Raw genomic sequence first — 17881 nt, 5'->3', positions numbered from 1 at the left:
AATATAGGATAAAATAAAAAATAAGATAAAAATGAACTATGCTATTTATTATACAGTATATGTATACATACATATACACATACATACACATTTATACACATATGTATATATATATATATATATACACATACATACATACACACATATACATATACATGTATACGTGTATACACACACACCTACAGTTTCCCCATATTGCCCAAGGTTTTATTGCACATGTTTTTTTGAGTTTTTGTTGTGGTTATTGCACATTTCTGTGAGTTGTGAGCCTGTTGCTGAGGCTTCTGTGGCTCCTCTGGCTGCTGATGACAGTGCGCAGACGGTGGCTGGCATTGTCCAGGATGCTCAGCAGTTTGTCAAGAGTTTTTCTCTCTGCCACTGTCACAAGAGGGTCCAGCCTCATTCCTACCACCGAGCTGGAATTCTGCCTTTGTTGTGCTCCCACCCCAGCACAATATTGTAGAATAAGAAAGATTAAAGCAGCACCAAACTGCCATGCACCTAATCAGAATCCACCTACTGTGTTGTTGTTTTTGTTTATGAATATAAACTGATACATTGATGTAGTAGATGAATCGTAACGCCCCTATTATTCATTATTATTCACACAACAACGTATGGCAGACTACAAATTCACATTAAGCTCCTGTGTGTCACTCTGATCTATTAAATGTGGGTTTTGTGTGGGCCAGCCCAAGTGTGAGTTGGCCCACACGAAACCCACATGGAGCCCTAAAGGGCAAAACCACGCAGGGCCCAAATGGGATTAGTGTGGGTGTGCCCTGCCCACACTGTCCAACAGTTAGCCCATACTTTCCCACTTGAGGCCCCGCACGGGCATGTTTGCTGGGAGAAGGGGGCACTGTAGGAGGGTGATTAGGGGCGGAGCCAGAACCACGATGACACAAACCAGTTTTACCTCTAACTGGATCTGTGTGTTGTTGTTGTTATGTACAGGATCAGACTCCAGGCTCTGCCCACACCGTGTTGTTGCTGGTCAACAGAGACAATTCATGTGTGCGTGTGGACAAACCCACAATCTCACAGGTACACACACACAGACACACACATTTAGCAAAGGAAATGTCACAGCAGCTGTGCTGTGATGACTCCTCCCACATTGAGGAGGAGCTAACCACATGATGATGATAGAAGTGTGTGCTGATTCTGTTAATACTGAAACGTGCCCTGCTGGTGTCTGTGTCCTGGTTTATTGACACGTTTCCTCTTGTGCTGTTGTTATTTCATGTTGTTGTTTTTGTTGTTGTTGTGCAGGTGCAGGTGCAGGTGCTGACGTCTCTGGAGTCTCTCCACAGACAGGTAGCACTGCAGCAGCTTCCTACAGAGTTAGGAGGCTCCTTCAGCTTCAGTCAGAGCAGCTGGCTCTGCTTCAGATCGGTCTGTTAGTTTGTTAGTTTGTTTGTTTGTTATTATAAATGAACAGGAAGTGGTTACGTTGTACTTCCTGTGTCATTCAGAGAGTGGAGCAGTTGACCAGTCAGTGTGATGATGTCATCAACCTGCTGCAGAAAACCATCAACGTCCTGGAGACCACACCCCCTCCTGCTTCTGCTCAGGTACCACACACAGTCACCTGGTTAACATGGTAACCAGAGCAACCCACGTCTGTTTGTCGCTGTCGTAGGAGGCGGAGCTGCTCTTGTCCCGCTTCAAAGAGGTGATGTGTGGTGTCCTTGAAGACGGTCGCCTGGTGCGGTTACAGCAGGAGGGCGGGGCCTCTCTGTCATGGCTGCGTAGAGAGGTGAGAGAGGCGTGGCAGGCGGCGGTGGAGGCGGTGTCGTCTCTGTACGATCAGGTGGATGAGCTGCTCCACCATCTCGTCACTCTGTCCAACACCAGGACGCAGCAGCTCAGCTTCATCCTGGACTTCAGGAGCCTGGAGGACAGATTCACTGAGGTCAGTGTGAGCGCACTCACAATGCACCAACACCATCACCAACAACATCACCAACAACATCACCAACAACATCACCATAACCAACAACATCACCAACACCAACAACATCACCAACAACATCACCATCACCAACAACATCACCAACACCAACAACATCACCAACACCAACATCACCATCACCAACAACATCACCATCACCAACAACATCACCAACACCAACAACATCACCAACACCAACATCACCATCACCAACAACATCACCATCACCAACAACATCACCAACACCATCACCATAACCAACAACATCACCAACACCAACAACATCACCAACACCAACATCACCATCACCAAAAACATCACCAACACCATCACCATAACCAACAACATCACCAACACCAACAACATCACCATCACCAACAAATCACCATCACCAAAAACATCACCAACACCATCCCCAACACCATCACCATAACCAACAACATCACCAACACCAACAACATCACCAACACCAACATCACCATCACCAACAACATCACCATCACCAACAACATCACCAACACCATCCCCAACACCAACACCAACAACATCACCAACACCAACATCACCATCACCAACAACATCACCATCACCAACAACATCACCAACACCATCACCAACAACATCACCAACACCATCACCATAACCAACAACATCACCAACACCAACAACATCACCAACAACATCACCATCACCAACAACATCACCAACACCATCCCCAACAACATCACCAACACCATCCCCAACAACATCACCATCACCAACAACATCACCAACACCATCCCCAACACCATCACCATAACCAACAACATCACCAACACCAACAACATCACCATCACCAACAACATCACCAACACCATCCCCAACACCATCACCATCACCAACAACATCACCAACACCATCCCCAACACCATCACCATAACCAACAACATCACCAACACCATCCCCAACACCATCACCATCACCAACAACATCACCAACACCATCCCCAACACCATCACCATAACCAACAACATCACCATCACCAACAACATCACCATCACCAACAACATCACCATCACCAACAACATCACCGACAACAAACAATAAAGTATGGCTAGCAGAAGCTCCCAAGGAAACTGCGTGTATCTGAATTTATTGACGACATAACAAGTCACAACACACGTTCCATATACATTCTTTCCTTTTACCTCGGTAAGGGAGAAGTAGTGTCGATATTTCCACTTAAAAAAACTCTACGCTTCCCCGGCTCGTCGCCATTGTCTTAGAGTGTGCAGTGAGACAGCGTGAGCAGGGCACCCGTCCACCCAGCCTATCATCATCGCATTTGCAACTGTGTCGTCATCAATCATCTCCACCCCTGCTCTCTCCCGGCAGCTGATGTGTGGCTGTCAGAAAGCCCGACACTGCTGCGCTTCATTCAACCTAATTGTAACACAAGTAACGCACCACTTAACATTCTCAGTAACGGTAACGGCGTTGCAACGATAGGAAAAGTAATTAATTAGATTACTCCGTTGTTACTGAAAAAATACTTAAATACTTAAACGCCGTTACTCCCAACACTGACCAACACCATCATCAACAACATCACCAACACCAACAACATCACCATCACCAACACCAACACCAACACCATCACCATCACCTGTCACTCACTGTGATTGTACCTGTGATTCAGGTGAGCTTGTGGCTGCAGGAGGAGGCGGAGCCTCGTCTGAAGAGTTTGAGTCAAACAGAAGATTCTCTGCAGCTCGTCATCAACAAACAACAACAGTTCAAAGAGTTCAGCACCACTGCTTATGTATGTGTTTATTTATAAAAATATACATATATATACACACACATATATAGATACATATATATATCTATATGTGTATATATCTATACGTGTGTGTGTGTAGGGCTGGGCGATATACTTAATAAGAGTTAATAAGAGTTATACTGGTATATTTTTGAAAGAGACATGTTGTTGAGACAATAGAATAGAATAGAATAGAAATACTTTATTCATCCCCAAGGGGAAATTGTTTTAACTTAGCAGCAATGTCACCATACCGGTATATTATGTATTATTTTATGTTGCCGACCGCTTCCCTCTGAGCCTACAAGCCGAGTTCAGCTGCTCAGCCACGCCCCTTACATGGACGTACGACGTAGTGTTGTCCTGCCCACGCTACGCATCACAACAGACATTTGGAGGAAAATGTGGTGGACACGGTGCAGGTGGAGAGTGAGCAGTTGGTGGCTAAGAAAAAGAATAATGGCACTGTTATTTTCCTAAATACAATGTGTACTTTTACTCTGATACATTTTTCTTAACCATCTTCGTTAATATAATATAAAAGTTGATCTGGTGACGTAATGCCTGTTTGTTGTCGCTAGTTTTTAGCGGCACCAGCTGTTAGCTGCAGATTTAGGCTCCAAGTGGACTTAAAACACATCAGTGGTCTGGTCTCCTGTGTCAGGGTTTCTGTTGTACACTCCGGACGCCGGGTTTCAGCTGTCAGCTGAGCGGCCATCCAGTGAGCTAGCGAGCTAACCCGCTTTGTTCAAAATATCATTATAATATCACATATTGCCATGTGAACAAAAAATATCGCAATATCAGTTTCAGTCCACATCGCCCAGCCCTACATACATATATATGTATATATATATATATATATACATATACATATACATATACATATACATATACATATATACATATATGTATATAAATATGTATATATGTACACACATGTATATATGTATATATGTACACACGTATATATGTACTGTATATATACACGTATATATGTATATATACACACACACTCCCGTGTCCTGAGGTGATGAGCTGTTTCATATACATTGTGTGTTTGTTGTTTTTGAGGAGTACTGTAAACGTGGCGAGGTGTTGCTGACTCACCTGGAGCGCTGGGAGGGCGTGTCATCAGCTGACCTCCACGTCTACAAGGTCAAAGTTCACTCTTTCTGGGCTAAGCTTCAGGACTTCTCTCAGCGAGTCAATGACACGGGTCAGAACATTGAGCGGGCTGTTCAACTGTACACCTTCTTAGACCAGGTACACATCACTGTGTGTGTGTGTCTGTGTGTGTATATGTGTGTGCCTCTGATGTCATGTGACCTGTGACCTCTGTCTGCAGGCGTATGGCTGGGCATTTGCCGGCCTGCGACACCTCGCTGGCATCAGTATGGACGAGTGCTCGCTGCCTGACACATGTCAGGCTGTGATTGGCTCCCTGCAGGACTACCAGAGCCTACACCCACCAATCACAGATGCCCGTTTCCAGGAGATGAGGGCGGAGGCTGAGGATCTGCGGGGCGAACAAGGCGTCCGTCAGTTGAGCTTCGCCTCGTCCAAGTGTCAGGAGACCAAGAAGATGTTTGACAGGAAGATGGAGGCTGCACTCAGGACTCGAGACTCCACCCAGAGAAGGTGCTCTGACCCAGCCCCCAGCACAAGCTCCACCTCCTCCAGGAAGAAGATTTCATCAGGACTGTGGGGCATCCGTTACTCCTCCTCCTCCTCTTCCTCCTGTCCCTTGGAGGTGGACACCAACAACTCACCTCCTAGTTGCTCCTCCCTCCTGCTCCCCCTCACTTCCTCATTCTCTACTCCGCAGCGTAAACAGCTCCTCCCACGGCTCGACTCCTCCCCCTCCTTCTTCTCCAGCAGGCAGCAGCAGCTCAGGAAGACACAGAGCTTTGATGGCCCGCCCCCTGAGACGCCGCGGTACGGCCCCTGTTCTCGAGCCCTCAGCGAGCCACTGCGCAGAGGAAACACGGGCGTGTTCATTCGCGGCCTGGAGGTCAGCGGCACCGAGGCCGCTGACCGCACACTCTGCCCCAGGACGGCAACACACAGCTGGGCGGGGCCAGTAGGGCACGGCACGCCCACTGCAGACCCCAGACCCAAGGGAAGGTGGGTAATCAACAGAGGAGCTCACAGAGTAGTTGTCATGGTGATGATTTGTGATGTTTGTGTGTGTGCAGTAAACTGCGTCACATGGTGGAGGAGATGGTGACCACTGAGCGTGAATATGTGCGTTCACTGCGTTACATCATCCATCACTACTTTCCTGAGATGGAGCGAGTGGACCTTCCTCAGGATCTGAGAGGGAAACGCTCCGTGGTCTTTGGGAACCTGGAGAAACTTCTGGACTTTCACAGTCAGTTCTTCCTCAGAGAGCTGGAGTCGTGCTGGAAACACCCGCTCCGAGTGTCTCACTGCTTCCTGAGACATGTAGGTCACATGATCACGTTTGTTTGTAGTGTTGTTGTTGTTGATGTTGTTGATGTTGTTGACGTTGATTTTGTTGTTCAATTCAACTCAATTCAATTTTATTTGAATAGCGCCAAATCATAGACATAGGCACTGTACATAGACAACATCAAGGAGAGCAGAGACCCCCAACAGTTCACACAATGAGCAAACACTAGGCATCAGTGCAGAGAAAAAACTCCCTCTTAACAGAAGAAGAAATCTCTGACAGAACCAGGCTCAGAGATGTGCAGTCATCTGCCTCGACCGGTTGGGGTGAAAGGAAAATGGGGGACAGCGGAGAGGTGGGGGACAGAAAGGGGGGAGAGAAAGGACAAGAGTATGTGAGGAGGAGGATTTTAAATTGAATTCTAAACTGTACGGGGAGCCAGTGTAGAGAAGCTAACACTGGAGTTATATGGTCTCTCTTTCTAGTTCCTGTCAGAACTCGTGCTGCAGCATTTTGAATGAACTGAAGGGTTCTAACAGACTTGTTGGAACATCCTGATAATAAGGAGTTACAATAATCTAATCTAGATGTAACAAAAGCATTGTGAGCTTTTCCCACTCACTGGGGTTCGGGAAGGACGAGGAGGCGGCGTTGAGGGAGCAAATGTACCGGTTTATTGTCCAATGAAAACAATCAAGCAAACAAAACAAAAGGAGTCAGCTGTGGCTGCGATGTCAGCGCTCTGCTGCGCTGCGCTGCTCTGACTGTCTGTGTGTGTCTCTCCGTCTCTCTCTCGCTGTGTCTCCGTGAGGACCCAGCCTACTGCAAGAGACCAGAACCAGGTTACAAACATGCTTATATAGCTGACTAATTACCTGATTCTGTCCAGCTGTCTGATCACCGGCTGAGCCACTCCTTCCTTTCCTCCAGCAGCCGTCGCTCTAACCAAGCCCCACTGCCACAAGCATGAACTAGTTTTTCAGCATCCTGTAAAGACAGAATGTTTCTAATTTTCATAATGTTCCGCAGGTGGAAGAAGGCTGTTCTGGAAATTAGTTTTATGTGTGAATCAAATGACATTTCCTGGTCAAAAGTAACTCCAAGGTTCCTCACAGTGGAACTGGAAGCCATGGTGATGTCATCTAAAGTGACAATGTGATCAGAGAGTTTTTCTCTGAGGTGTTTAGGGCCGAGTATAATGACCTCAGTTTTTTCTGAGTTTAAAAGTAGAAAGTTGCAGGTCATCCAGGACTTAATGTCTCTGAGACATTCCTGGAGTTGAACAGCCTATTTCAGCCTATTTCATCCGGCCTCATTTATAAATATAGCTGTGTGTCAAGTGTATGTTGTGCTTTCTAATAATGTTCCCTAGAGGAAGCATATATAAGGTAAAAAGTATAGGCCCAAGCACTGAGCCTTGTGGAACTCCACAATTAACTTTAGTTTGAAGTGAGGTTTTATCATTAACATGAACAAACTGGAATCTATCAGATAAGTATGATTTAAACCAGCAGAGGGCAGCACCTGTGATACCAAGAGTCTGCTCCAATCTCTGCAGTAGAATATTATGATCAATGGTGTCAAATGCAGCACTAAGATCTAACAGGACAAGTAAAGAGACTAGACCATTATCTGAGGCCAAGAGAAGATCATTACTAACTTAAACTAGTGCTGTTTCTGTGCTATGGTTTAACCTAAAACCTGACTGAAAATCTTCAAACAGGCCATTAATGCGCAAATATTCACATAAATGATTAGCAACTGCCTTTTCTAAGATTTTAGAAACAAAGGGAAGATTAGATATAGGTCGGTAATTTTAGCTAATTACCGACCTATATCTAATCTTCCCTTTATATCTAATCAGCGTCACGTCTTCCTGTTCGAGGAGCTTGTTCTCTTCAGTAAACACAAGAAGATGGAGGGAGGTCTGGACGGGTTCATCTACAAACACTCCTGTTGACGTTGTTGATTTTGTTGTTGACGTTGTTGTTGTTGTTGTTCCTCTGCAGCAGCAGCAGTTTGCTCTCTACGCTCTCTACAGTAAAAACAAACCAAAGTCTGATGCTCTGCTGTTGAACCATGGAAACTTCTTCAGGGTGAGAACTTTGTCATATAACCTTTGACCTTTGTGAACTCCATTGACCTCTGCTTACCTGTGTTGACCTCTGACCTTTGCCCTCAGTGGAAACAGCTGCAGCTGGGTGATAAGATGGATTTGTTGTCGTACCTGCTGAAGCCCATTCAGAGAATGAGTAAATATGCGCTGCTGCTCAATGACATCATCAAGGAGGTGGGCGTGACCCAGGAGGCGGAGCTTAATGCGCTGCAGGCTGCCACCAACGTGGTCAAGTTTCAGCTTCGCCACGGCAACGACCTGCTGGCTATGGATGCCATCCGAGACTGTGATGTAAGTTAGTGACAGTGACGAGTTTAAGATGTGACCCACGGAGTGTGACATCACTTCCTGTTGTGTGTGTGTGTGTGTAGGTGAATCTGAAGGAGCAGGGTCAGCTGATCCGTCAGGATGAGTTCACTGTGTGGAGTGGGCGGAGGAAGTGTCAGCGTCATGTCTTCCTGTTCGAGGAGCTCGTTCTCTTCAGTAAACACAAGAAGATGGAAGGAGGTCTGGACGTGTTCATCTACAAACACTCCTTCAAGGTAACCATGAACACATGAACACAATGAACGCATGAACAAATGAACACACAAATATATTGTATTTTTTTATTTATATTCACATGAACATATATATATATATATATACACATTTATACGCATATATGTTCATCAATGTGAATATAAAAACGATATATATATGTATACATATACATTTTTCAAAATAAAACATCGTTCAGAATCTGATAATTAATAAAATGGAAGTAATGTAACTTATGTATTCTTTCTCTGCGGACCGGTACCAGTCCGCGGCCCGGGGGTTGGGGACCACTGATTTACAGTTTAAATAATTAATGATCAGTACTGAGGTCAGAGGTCGACCCTCAGGGATATAAAGGTGGTGTTTTTGGTTCAGAGCGCAGATGTGGGTCTGACGGAGTCGAGCGGTGACAGCGGGCTCAGGTTTGAGATCTGGTTCAGAAGGAGGACGTCCAAGAACCAGACCTTCATCCTACAGTCCACCTCACTGGACATCAAACACGCCTGGACCAGTGACATCACACGCATCCTGTGGACGCAGGCCACCAGGAACAAAGGTCAGCGACAGGAGGTCACAGGTCAGAGGTTGTCTGAAAGAGTCCATGTAACGTGTGTGTGTGTGTGTGTACAGAGATGCGACTGAAGGAGATGGTATCGATGGGCGTCGGCAGTAAACCGTTTCTGGACATTCAGCCGAGTGACGCAGCTATCAGTGACCGAGCTGTGGATTACATCATGAAGAGCAGAGGTGATGTCACACACACACACACTCAGTGATGATGATGATGATGATGATGATGACGATGATGATGATTTGTCCAGGTGCTAGGACACGAGCGTCCATTGCTGTATCTGTCTTGGATGTGAACCCATTTAAACGAGGACTAGTGACCTCTGACCCCAGGTCAACAGGCCCCTCCTCTTCCTCGTCTAGTCTGCTGGGTTCACTCAACTTGCACATGTTCAGGTACCACACCCACCTGTCACTCACCTGTCACTCACCTGTCTGACATGCCTTGAGATAATGTATGTTATGATTTGGCGCTTGTCAAAAGAATTGAGATCCATAGGAAGGAGATCGGAGTCAGCTCAGTGTCCAAACTAGGGTTTAATCTTGTACAAGAGGAGCATTCACAAAGCAACACACACAGGCCAGTTACAAAGTGAAGACTCCCTGTCTTGTAGGAATCGCAAGGTATTTATCTGTCTCAATGGGTCTGCTATCACCCTGCCATAAGGTGCAGACCCCCGCCTCTGTGGGTCTGCTATCACCCTGCCATAAGGTGCAGACCCCCGCCTCTGTGGGTCTGCTATCACCTTGCCCTAAGTCTCTATTCACAAGTCGCATCAAACAGTACATTAACAATACAAAGGGTCAATGGTCTCAGGTCACATCACATAGGTTGCATTGAACATTTGTCTTCATGTATTACATGAGGTACATAATTCCCATAACAGCGCTGTACAAATAAATACAAATAAAGTTGAATTAAATAAACTCAGAAACTTAATGTGCTGAGTCAGCTGATCCATAGGAATGAGCAGAGCCAAAGGGGCGGAGCTACATCCAGTTCTGATTATGAACATGGTATAAACAGTCATCTAATTCTGTCATGATTTCCTGTCATGACCATGCCCCCTCCTCTCCACAGCCAATCCCTGGCCTCTGCTGCTGACAGCTCCTTCATAACTTCCTGTTTGGAGGAAGACGAACAGGAACTGGAGACGAGCAGTCAACCGTCCATGAGTATGTTCACTGTCCTCTCTGTCTGTCCATCCTCCGTCTGTCTGTCTGTCCACCGTCTGTCTGTCTGTCCATCCTCTCTCTGTCTGTCTGTCTGTCCTCTCTCTGTCTGTCCATCCTCTCTCTGACTGTCCATCCTCTCTCTGACTGTCTGTCCATCCTCTCTCTGTCTGTCTGTCTGTCCTCTCTCTGACTGTCTGTCCTCTGTTCTCTCTCTGTCTCTCAGCCACAGAAAGTTCTGGATCATCGTCTCGTTGTCTCTCTGGTTCCACTGGCTCAGACAGCAGCCGTGTCTCCTCCCACCTACAGGAGGAGCCCCGCCTCCTCCACCTCCTCTCCCCCTCCTCTCCATTCAACAGAGATCACATGATAATTTCAGCAGTGAGTGACTCACAGAGAGGTCAGAGGTCATCAACATGTGCTCACATGTTAATTGTGTGTGTGTGTCTGTGTGTCTGTGTGTGACTGTGTGTGTGTGTTTGTCTCTGTGTGTCTGTGTGTGTGTGTGTGTGTGTCTGTGTGTGTGTGTGTTTGTGTCTGTGTCTCTGTGTGTGTGTGTGTGTTTGTCTCTGTGTGTGTTTGTGTCTGTGTGTCTCCGTGTGTGTGTTTGTGTCTGTGTGTCTGTGTGTCTGTCTGTGTGTGTGTTTGTGTCTGTGTGTCTGTCTGTGTGTGTGTGTGTTTGTCTCTGTGTGTGTTTGTGTCTGTGTGTCTCCGTGTGTGTGTTTGTGTCTGTGTGTCTGTCTGTGTGTGTGTTTGTGTCTGTGTGTGTGTGTGTGTGTGTGTCCTCAGGAAACAGCTGTTGTCATCAGTCCATCGAGCGTCCTGTGATTCTCACGTTGTTCACCTTAAAGTCGTCACTGCTCGTCATCTGCAGAAAATCAGAGGTCAGAGGCGGAGTCTAATTTGAACTTTCATGACATCTTGAGTTATTCTTAGTTTATCGTTAGTTTATTCTTAGTTTATCGTTAGTTTATTCTTAGTTTATCGTGAGTTTATTCTTAGTTTATCGTTAGTTTATTCTTAGTTTATCGTGAGTTTTTTCTTAGTTAATCGTTAGTTTATTCTTAGTTTATCGTGAGTTTATTCTTAGTTTATCGTGAGTTTTTTCTTAGTTTATCGTGAGTTTATTCTTAGTTTATTCTTAGTTTGTCGTTAGTTTGTTCTTAGTTTATCGTTAGTTTGTTCTTAGTTTATCGTGAGTTTATTCTTAGTTGATTGTAAGTTTTTTCTTAGTTTATCGTGAGTTTTTTCTTAGTTTATCGTGAGTTTATTCGTAGTTTATCGTGAGTTATTCTTAGTTGATCGTGAGTTTATTCTTAGTTTATCGTTAGTTTATTCTTAGTTTATCGTGAGTTTATTCTTAGTTGATTGTGAGTTTATTCTTAGTTTATCGTGAGTTTTTTCTTAGTTTATCGTGAGTTTATTCTTAGTTGATTGTGAGTTTATTCTTAGTTGATTGTAAGTTTATTCTTAGTTGATTGTAAGTTTTTTCTTAGTTTATCGTGAGTTTTTTCTTAGTTTATCGTGAGTTTATTCTTAGTTTATCGTGAGTTATTCTTAGTTGATCGTGAGTTTATTCTTAGTTTATCGTTAGTTTATTCTTAGTTTATCGTGAGTTTATTCTTAGTTGATTGTGAGTTTATTCTTAGTTGATCGTGAGTTTATTCTTAGTTTATCGTTAGTTTATTCTTAGTTTATCGTGAGTTTATTCTTAGTTGATTGTGAGTTTATTCTTAGTTTATCGTGAGTTTTTTCTTAGTTTATCGTGAGTTTATTCTTAGTTTATCGTGAGTTTATTCTTAGTTTATCGTTAGTTTATTCTTAGTTTATCGTTAGTTTATTGTTAATTTATCATTAGTTTGTTCTAAGTTTATCGTTAGTTTGTTCTTAGTTTATCGTGAGTTTATTCTTAGTTGATTGTAAGTTTATTCTTAGTTGATTGTAAGTTTTTTCTTAGTTTATCGTGAGTTTTTTCTTAGTTTATCGTGAGTTTATTCTTAGTTTATCGTGAGTTATTCTTAGTTGATCGTGAGTTTATTCTTAGTTTATCGTTAGTTTATTCTTAGTTTATCGTGAGTTTATTCTTAGTTGATTGTGAGTTTATTCTTAGTTGATCGTGAGTTTATTCTTAGTTTAACGTTAGTTTATTCTTAGTTTATCGTTAGTTTATTCTTAGTTTATCGTGAGTTTATTCTTAGTTGATTGTGAGTTTATTCTTAGTTTATCGTGAGTTTTTTCTTAGTTTATCGTGAGTTTATTCTTAGTTGATTGTGAGTTTATTCTTAGTTGATTGTAAGTTTATTCTTAGTTGATTGTAAGTTTTTTCTTAGTTTATCGTGAGTTTTTTCTTAGTTTATCGTGAGTTTATTCTTAGTTTATCATGAGTTATTCTTAGTTCATCGTGAGTTTTTTCTTAGTTTATCGTTAGTTTATTCTTAGTTTATCGTGAGTTTATTCTTAGTTGATTGTGAGTTTATTCTTAGTTGATCGTGAGTTTATTCTTAGTTTATCGTTAGTTTATCGTTAGTTTATTCTTAGTTTATCGTGAGTTTATTCTTAGTTGATTGTGAGTTTATTCTTAGTTTATCGTGAGTTTTTTCTTAGTTTATCGTGAGTTTATTCTTAGTTGATTGTGAGTTTATTCTTAGTTTATCGTGAGTTTTTCTTAGTTTATCGTGAGTTTATTCTTAGTTTATCGTGAGTTTATTCTTAGTTTATCGTGAGTTTATTCTTAGTTGATCGTGAGTTTATTCTTAGTTGATCGTGAGTTTATTCTTAGTTTATCGTTAGTTTATTCTTAGTTTATCGTGAGTTTATTCTTAGTTGATTGTGAGTTTATTCTTAGTTTATCGTGAGTTTATTCTTAGTTTATCGTGAGTTTTTTCTTGGTTTATCGTGAGTTTATTCTTAGTTTATCGTTTGATGTTGTATTTGTGTCTTTTTGTGTAAGGTGACCTGGGGGGTATTCCATCAAGCAGGCTAAAGTCAAAGCCAAGCTTAAATGGCCAAGTCTGGCTAATATGAGTGAGAGTTCGGTTCCATCAAAGAGGCTGAGATTAGCCCCAACTCAGTAACCATGGAAACTATGACTCTGGCTAAGCCTCAACCATGGCTAAGCCATAACTGTGGCTCAGGTTTCCATTCCATCAATCTGAGCCTCAACCCTGTTCCACCAAGGTGGCTAATGTGAATGCCAGCCAAGTAACCATGGTAACTTATGCTGCCGGGCAAACCTGGTCTGTAGCAGGCTAAAAGTGAAGCTTAGCACCATCTATGATCAAAGAATGTCCAATAGACAGAAACAGAGACACACAACTGTCATGGAATGATAAAATAATATGTAAAACATAAAATATATAATAAAATGTATTAAAGAAATTATTTATACTAATAATTATATATTATCTATAAATACATTAAAGAACATTATCACCAAGATAAAATATAATAAAAAATAAGACACAAATAGATACAAAATTAAACTAATTAGCAAAAAAAATATAATAAAAGGAAATTTAAAGAGATCATCATTTTGATGTAACAAGGGTTAGGGCCTTCGATTGATAGGAGATAGATGATTGATTTGCTGTCACCTGCATTCACTTACTGTAATAGGGGTCCTCGTCTCCATTGAATTGCTTGATTTGCTTAAATGATTCTAGATAAATAATAACTTTTTTTAAATCAATAGATCTGTCATATGATTATTTCCTTTAGAATGATAACCAACATTGCATTTCTTCGTGTAATAATCTACCATCAATTGTATGATAAATGTGATGAGTCATGTAAAATACTTTGATTAAATGTAGCCTATTATTATCAAAAATGTAGGCAAGGCCACTTTATATAGCACATTTTAGCACAAGGTGATTCAAAGTGCTTTACATAAAATAAAATGAAAATACAACAATTCAACATATAGCATCTGGGACAAAATACAGAAGTAGCACAAATACAGCATGTAAAAATGACAGGCTTAAATGAAAAGGATATCAATTCTATACAATTGGCCATGCAGGAAATAAATGAAAGCTATCCGATCGATTTGCATAACATTCAGTTGATAAATGTGATGAATATCACTTTCTAACATTACTACTAGGGCTGCCAAATGATCAAATATGGAGAATTTCACAATAATGCTATTTTAATTATGTTCATATGAATGTCACTTATTAGGGCTGTCTTTTTGTTCTTTGGGGATTTTCCTTTTCATTTTAGGGCTTTGGTTGCATTAATAGGTCCACATAATTGATCAGTTTAAAACAAAAACCATCAAGAAATCATTGGTAGATTATTGTCTACATATATTTTGTCCCTTTGATGGAGGATTTATATAACATGATGATGCTGAAATACTTCATTTTCTTTGCAATATTCTGCCACGCCACATCCCTCGCTTTATTGATTGCCGCGGTATTGCCCATCTTTGGGATTGTGACCGATCACCACATAGTTACCTACTCTGTGTCATGGTGTGGCAAGGCGAGTAGAGCGCTTCCTGTTATTTACATGTGAACATGTGATTCACTGAATGACCAATCCGTTAACAGGGTTTGATTTTGTGTCTCTGCAGGTCGTCATGTTCCTGCTGCTGTTATTTATGTTTGTTCTGTAAATATAAAGAGTGTGTGTGTGTCAGCTGATCTCTGTACATGTGTGTAAATAAACTCTCAGCTGATCGTTTGTCATTTTTCTCACTTGAATAAAAGAATCTTCATCATGTGACTGCGATGTGTTTGCCTCATCTCAAAATCTATATCATGCGACCTCAACCATATGCTGTTAAATGATAAAATGTAGATTTATTGATATAAAATCATGAATATATGAATGTTAAATTCATTTCTTTAAACGTTAAACAGTTTCTCTCCTGTGAAGTAAAAAAAGCTTATTGATGTTCTAAACAGGTTAGTAAATATTTACACAGAGAACAAGAACACACACACTGCTGCAGCTCCTCCTCCTCACCACTTGGGGGTGTCACCTCTTCCTCCTCTGCAGCTCAGAGTGTGGACTGTGGAGCAGCAGCAGGATGTGTCGTCTTCCTGACTCTGAAGATGTGATGGGAGCAGCAGCAGCAGCAGCAGCAGCAGCAGCAGGATGGGAAACAAACAGACCACGTTCACAGATGAGCAGCTGGAAGCCTTTCAGGTGATGACACAGCAGCAGTAACAGCAGCAGCAACAGCAGCAACAGCAGTAACAACAGCAGCAGCAGCAACATCAGTAACAGCAGCAACGTCAGTAACAGCAGCAGCAGCAACAGCAGTAACAACAGCAGCAGCAGTAACACTGATGAGGAAATAGTTTGTTTCACAGCAGCTTTACAGAAAATTAGAGCAGCAGGAGGAGGATGGGGAGCAGCAAGAGGAGGAGGATGAGGAGCTGCTGCTCCATACACACATCTTCATTAAGATGAAGAGTTGCACTGTCATTGGTCAGCAGAACCTAGAATATAAAGAATAGAATGATTATGTTTGTTTGTTTACAGGACTGTACGTTCTTCACACGCAAGGAAATCCTCCGGTGAGTTTTCGCACACACACACTGCTGCCTCCATCACTAGGTTCAAATGTCTTCTTTTGTCTCTTCACTGTTTGAAATCCATCGTTCAGTTTGACGTCAGTGACACAAAGTGACCACACGAGGCAGTAGAGGAGCAGCAGCTCCTGTGTGTGTGTAACAGTGAGATAAAGACGTGATCATGTGACGCAGAGATTGTAGAAACTTAGACTGACATAGATTTTATTAAATGAGTCTTAAGTTAAGTGGCTAAAACTCTGTGTCCTCTGTCCACTGCTTTGTGTCCTCTGTCGTCTGCTCTGTGTCCACTGTCTTCTGCTGTGTCCTCTGCAGGTTACACGGCAGATACCGTGAACTGGCTCCACACTTGGTGCCTCTGGACTTCACCAACAGTCCGGACATCCACATCCCTCCGACACTCATCGTCACCATGCCAGAGCTGAAGGTGAGACAGAGACAGACAAAGACAGAGATGAAGAAGAAAACGAAGACACACCTGATGATTTATAGTGTTTCACTTTGAATTCAACAAGGTCTCAGGGTTAAAGGTCAGTCTTCCTGCCGTCCTTGTCTGTCCTCCCAGGAGAACCCATTCAGAGACAGGATCGTGGAGACGTTCTCTGAAGACGGACAGGGGAACCAGAGCTTCAACGACTTTGTGGACATGTTTTCAGCTCTCTGTGAAACGTCGCCCAGAGAGCTGAAGACCATCTACGCCTTCAAGATCTATGGTAAGACCTTCTGACTCTATGTCTTTTGATGCTCTGTGTCATCACTGTCCAACATCACTCAGCTGCCATATCCTTCCTGTGGTCCAGACTTTAACAGGGACAGCTTCATCTGTAAGGAGGACCTGGAGAAGACACTCAACAAACTAACCAAAGGAGAGCTGACGCCGGAGGAGGTGACCCTGGTCTGTGACAAAGCCATGGAGGAGGCCGACCTGGACGGAGACAGAAAACTGTCCTTCGCCGACTTCGAGAACATGATCTCCAAGGCTCCGGACTTTCTCAGGTATGACAGCGCCGTGTTTGTTTAAAATAAAACAACAAGTAGAAGCAAGTTCAACAAACAAAGCAGGACTTGCTCTCTGGTTCCCCCTACAGTTGGTAAATGGTGTTGTTGTTCCAGCTGTCGTAAAATATATGAGGAGCGACATTTTATACAAATATAATTACACTGTCTGAGAGAAACCTGGTCTGAGAGTATGTGTGTGTGTGTGTGTCCAACCTACTAAAGTAAATAAATCAATAACAAACAGAAGTTGAACATTCTAATTTAATAAACTAGAGTTTTTATATATAAATTAAATATATATAAGATCACTCTCCTCAAAATCAACACATTAATAAACCACACCCTCCATCTTGTTTTGATAACTTAAACATGGTGATTTTATAGATAAGCTGGTTCACTACATTAGATTGTGTTGCCCCTCTGAAAAAGAAGGTGGTGGAGCAGACTCTTGGATCACAGGTACTGCCCTCTGCTGGTTTAAATCAGACTTATCAGATAGATTCCTGTCTGTTCATGTTAATGATAAAGCCTGATTACAAACTAAAGTTAAATGTGGAGTTCCACAGGGCTCAGTGCTTGGGCCTATACTTTTGACCTTACTTCCTTTATAAAACATTATTAGAAAGCACAACATACACACAGATATATTTATCAATGAGGCCGGATAAAATAAATCAGGTTGTCTCAGAGACATTAAGTCCTGGATCAACTGTAACTTTCTACTTTTAAACTTTTATACTCAGAGAAAAACTTTCTGATCACA

The 17881-nt window shown here is 42.5% G+C and overlaps 1 protein-coding gene across 5 annotated transcripts in view; it reads left to right on the top strand.

The window, feature by feature from the left end:
- Nucleotides 1-17881, top strand: part of plekhg4 (pleckstrin homology domain containing, family G (with RhoGef domain) member 4) — a 32795-nt gene that overhangs the window by 13354 nt on the left and 1560 nt on the right. Inside the window, exons 7-24 of one of the 5 annotated variants that reach the window (XM_058629015.1) lie at nucleotides 958-1047; nucleotides 1276-1398; nucleotides 1479-1577; nucleotides 1646-1918; nucleotides 3636-3758; nucleotides 4833-5024; nucleotides 5107-5885; nucleotides 5957-6206; nucleotides 8184-8270; nucleotides 8357-8581; nucleotides 8662-8832; nucleotides 9206-9386; nucleotides 9461-9577; nucleotides 9652-9796; nucleotides 10482-10576; nucleotides 10800-10954; nucleotides 11363-11457; nucleotides 15581-15717. In XM_058629015.1, coding sequence (XP_058484998.1) covers nucleotides 958-1047; nucleotides 1276-1398; nucleotides 1479-1577; nucleotides 1646-1918; nucleotides 3636-3758; nucleotides 4833-5024; nucleotides 5107-5885; nucleotides 5957-6206; nucleotides 8184-8270; nucleotides 8357-8581; nucleotides 8662-8832; nucleotides 9206-9386; nucleotides 9461-9577; nucleotides 9652-9796; nucleotides 10482-10576; nucleotides 10800-10954; nucleotides 11363-11401 — 3144 coding nt within the window. In that variant the 3' untranslated portion in view covers nucleotides 11402-11457; nucleotides 15581-15717. Of the gene's footprint in view, nucleotides 1-957; nucleotides 1048-1275; nucleotides 1399-1478; nucleotides 1578-1645; nucleotides 1919-3635; nucleotides 3759-4832; nucleotides 5025-5106; nucleotides 5886-5956; nucleotides 6207-8183; nucleotides 8271-8356; nucleotides 8582-8661; nucleotides 8833-9205; nucleotides 9387-9460; nucleotides 9578-9651; nucleotides 9797-10481; nucleotides 10577-10799; nucleotides 10955-11362; nucleotides 11458-15152; nucleotides 15302-15580; nucleotides 15731-16069; nucleotides 16105-16434; nucleotides 16547-16684; nucleotides 16833-16919; nucleotides 17116-17881 lie in introns of those variants that run through there. The other 4 variants (XM_058629017.1, XM_058629016.1, XM_058629014.1 and 1 more) reach the window with 4 other exon arrangements.

Source organism: Solea solea, chromosome 5 (assembly GCF_958295425.1).
Source record: "Solea solea chromosome 5, fSolSol10.1, whole genome shotgun sequence".
Taxonomy (NCBI): domain Eukaryota; kingdom Metazoa; phylum Chordata; class Actinopteri; order Pleuronectiformes; family Soleidae; genus Solea; species Solea solea.
Note: the sequence above shows the minus strand (reverse complement) of the source record. Positions and strands in the feature narration are given on the sequence as shown.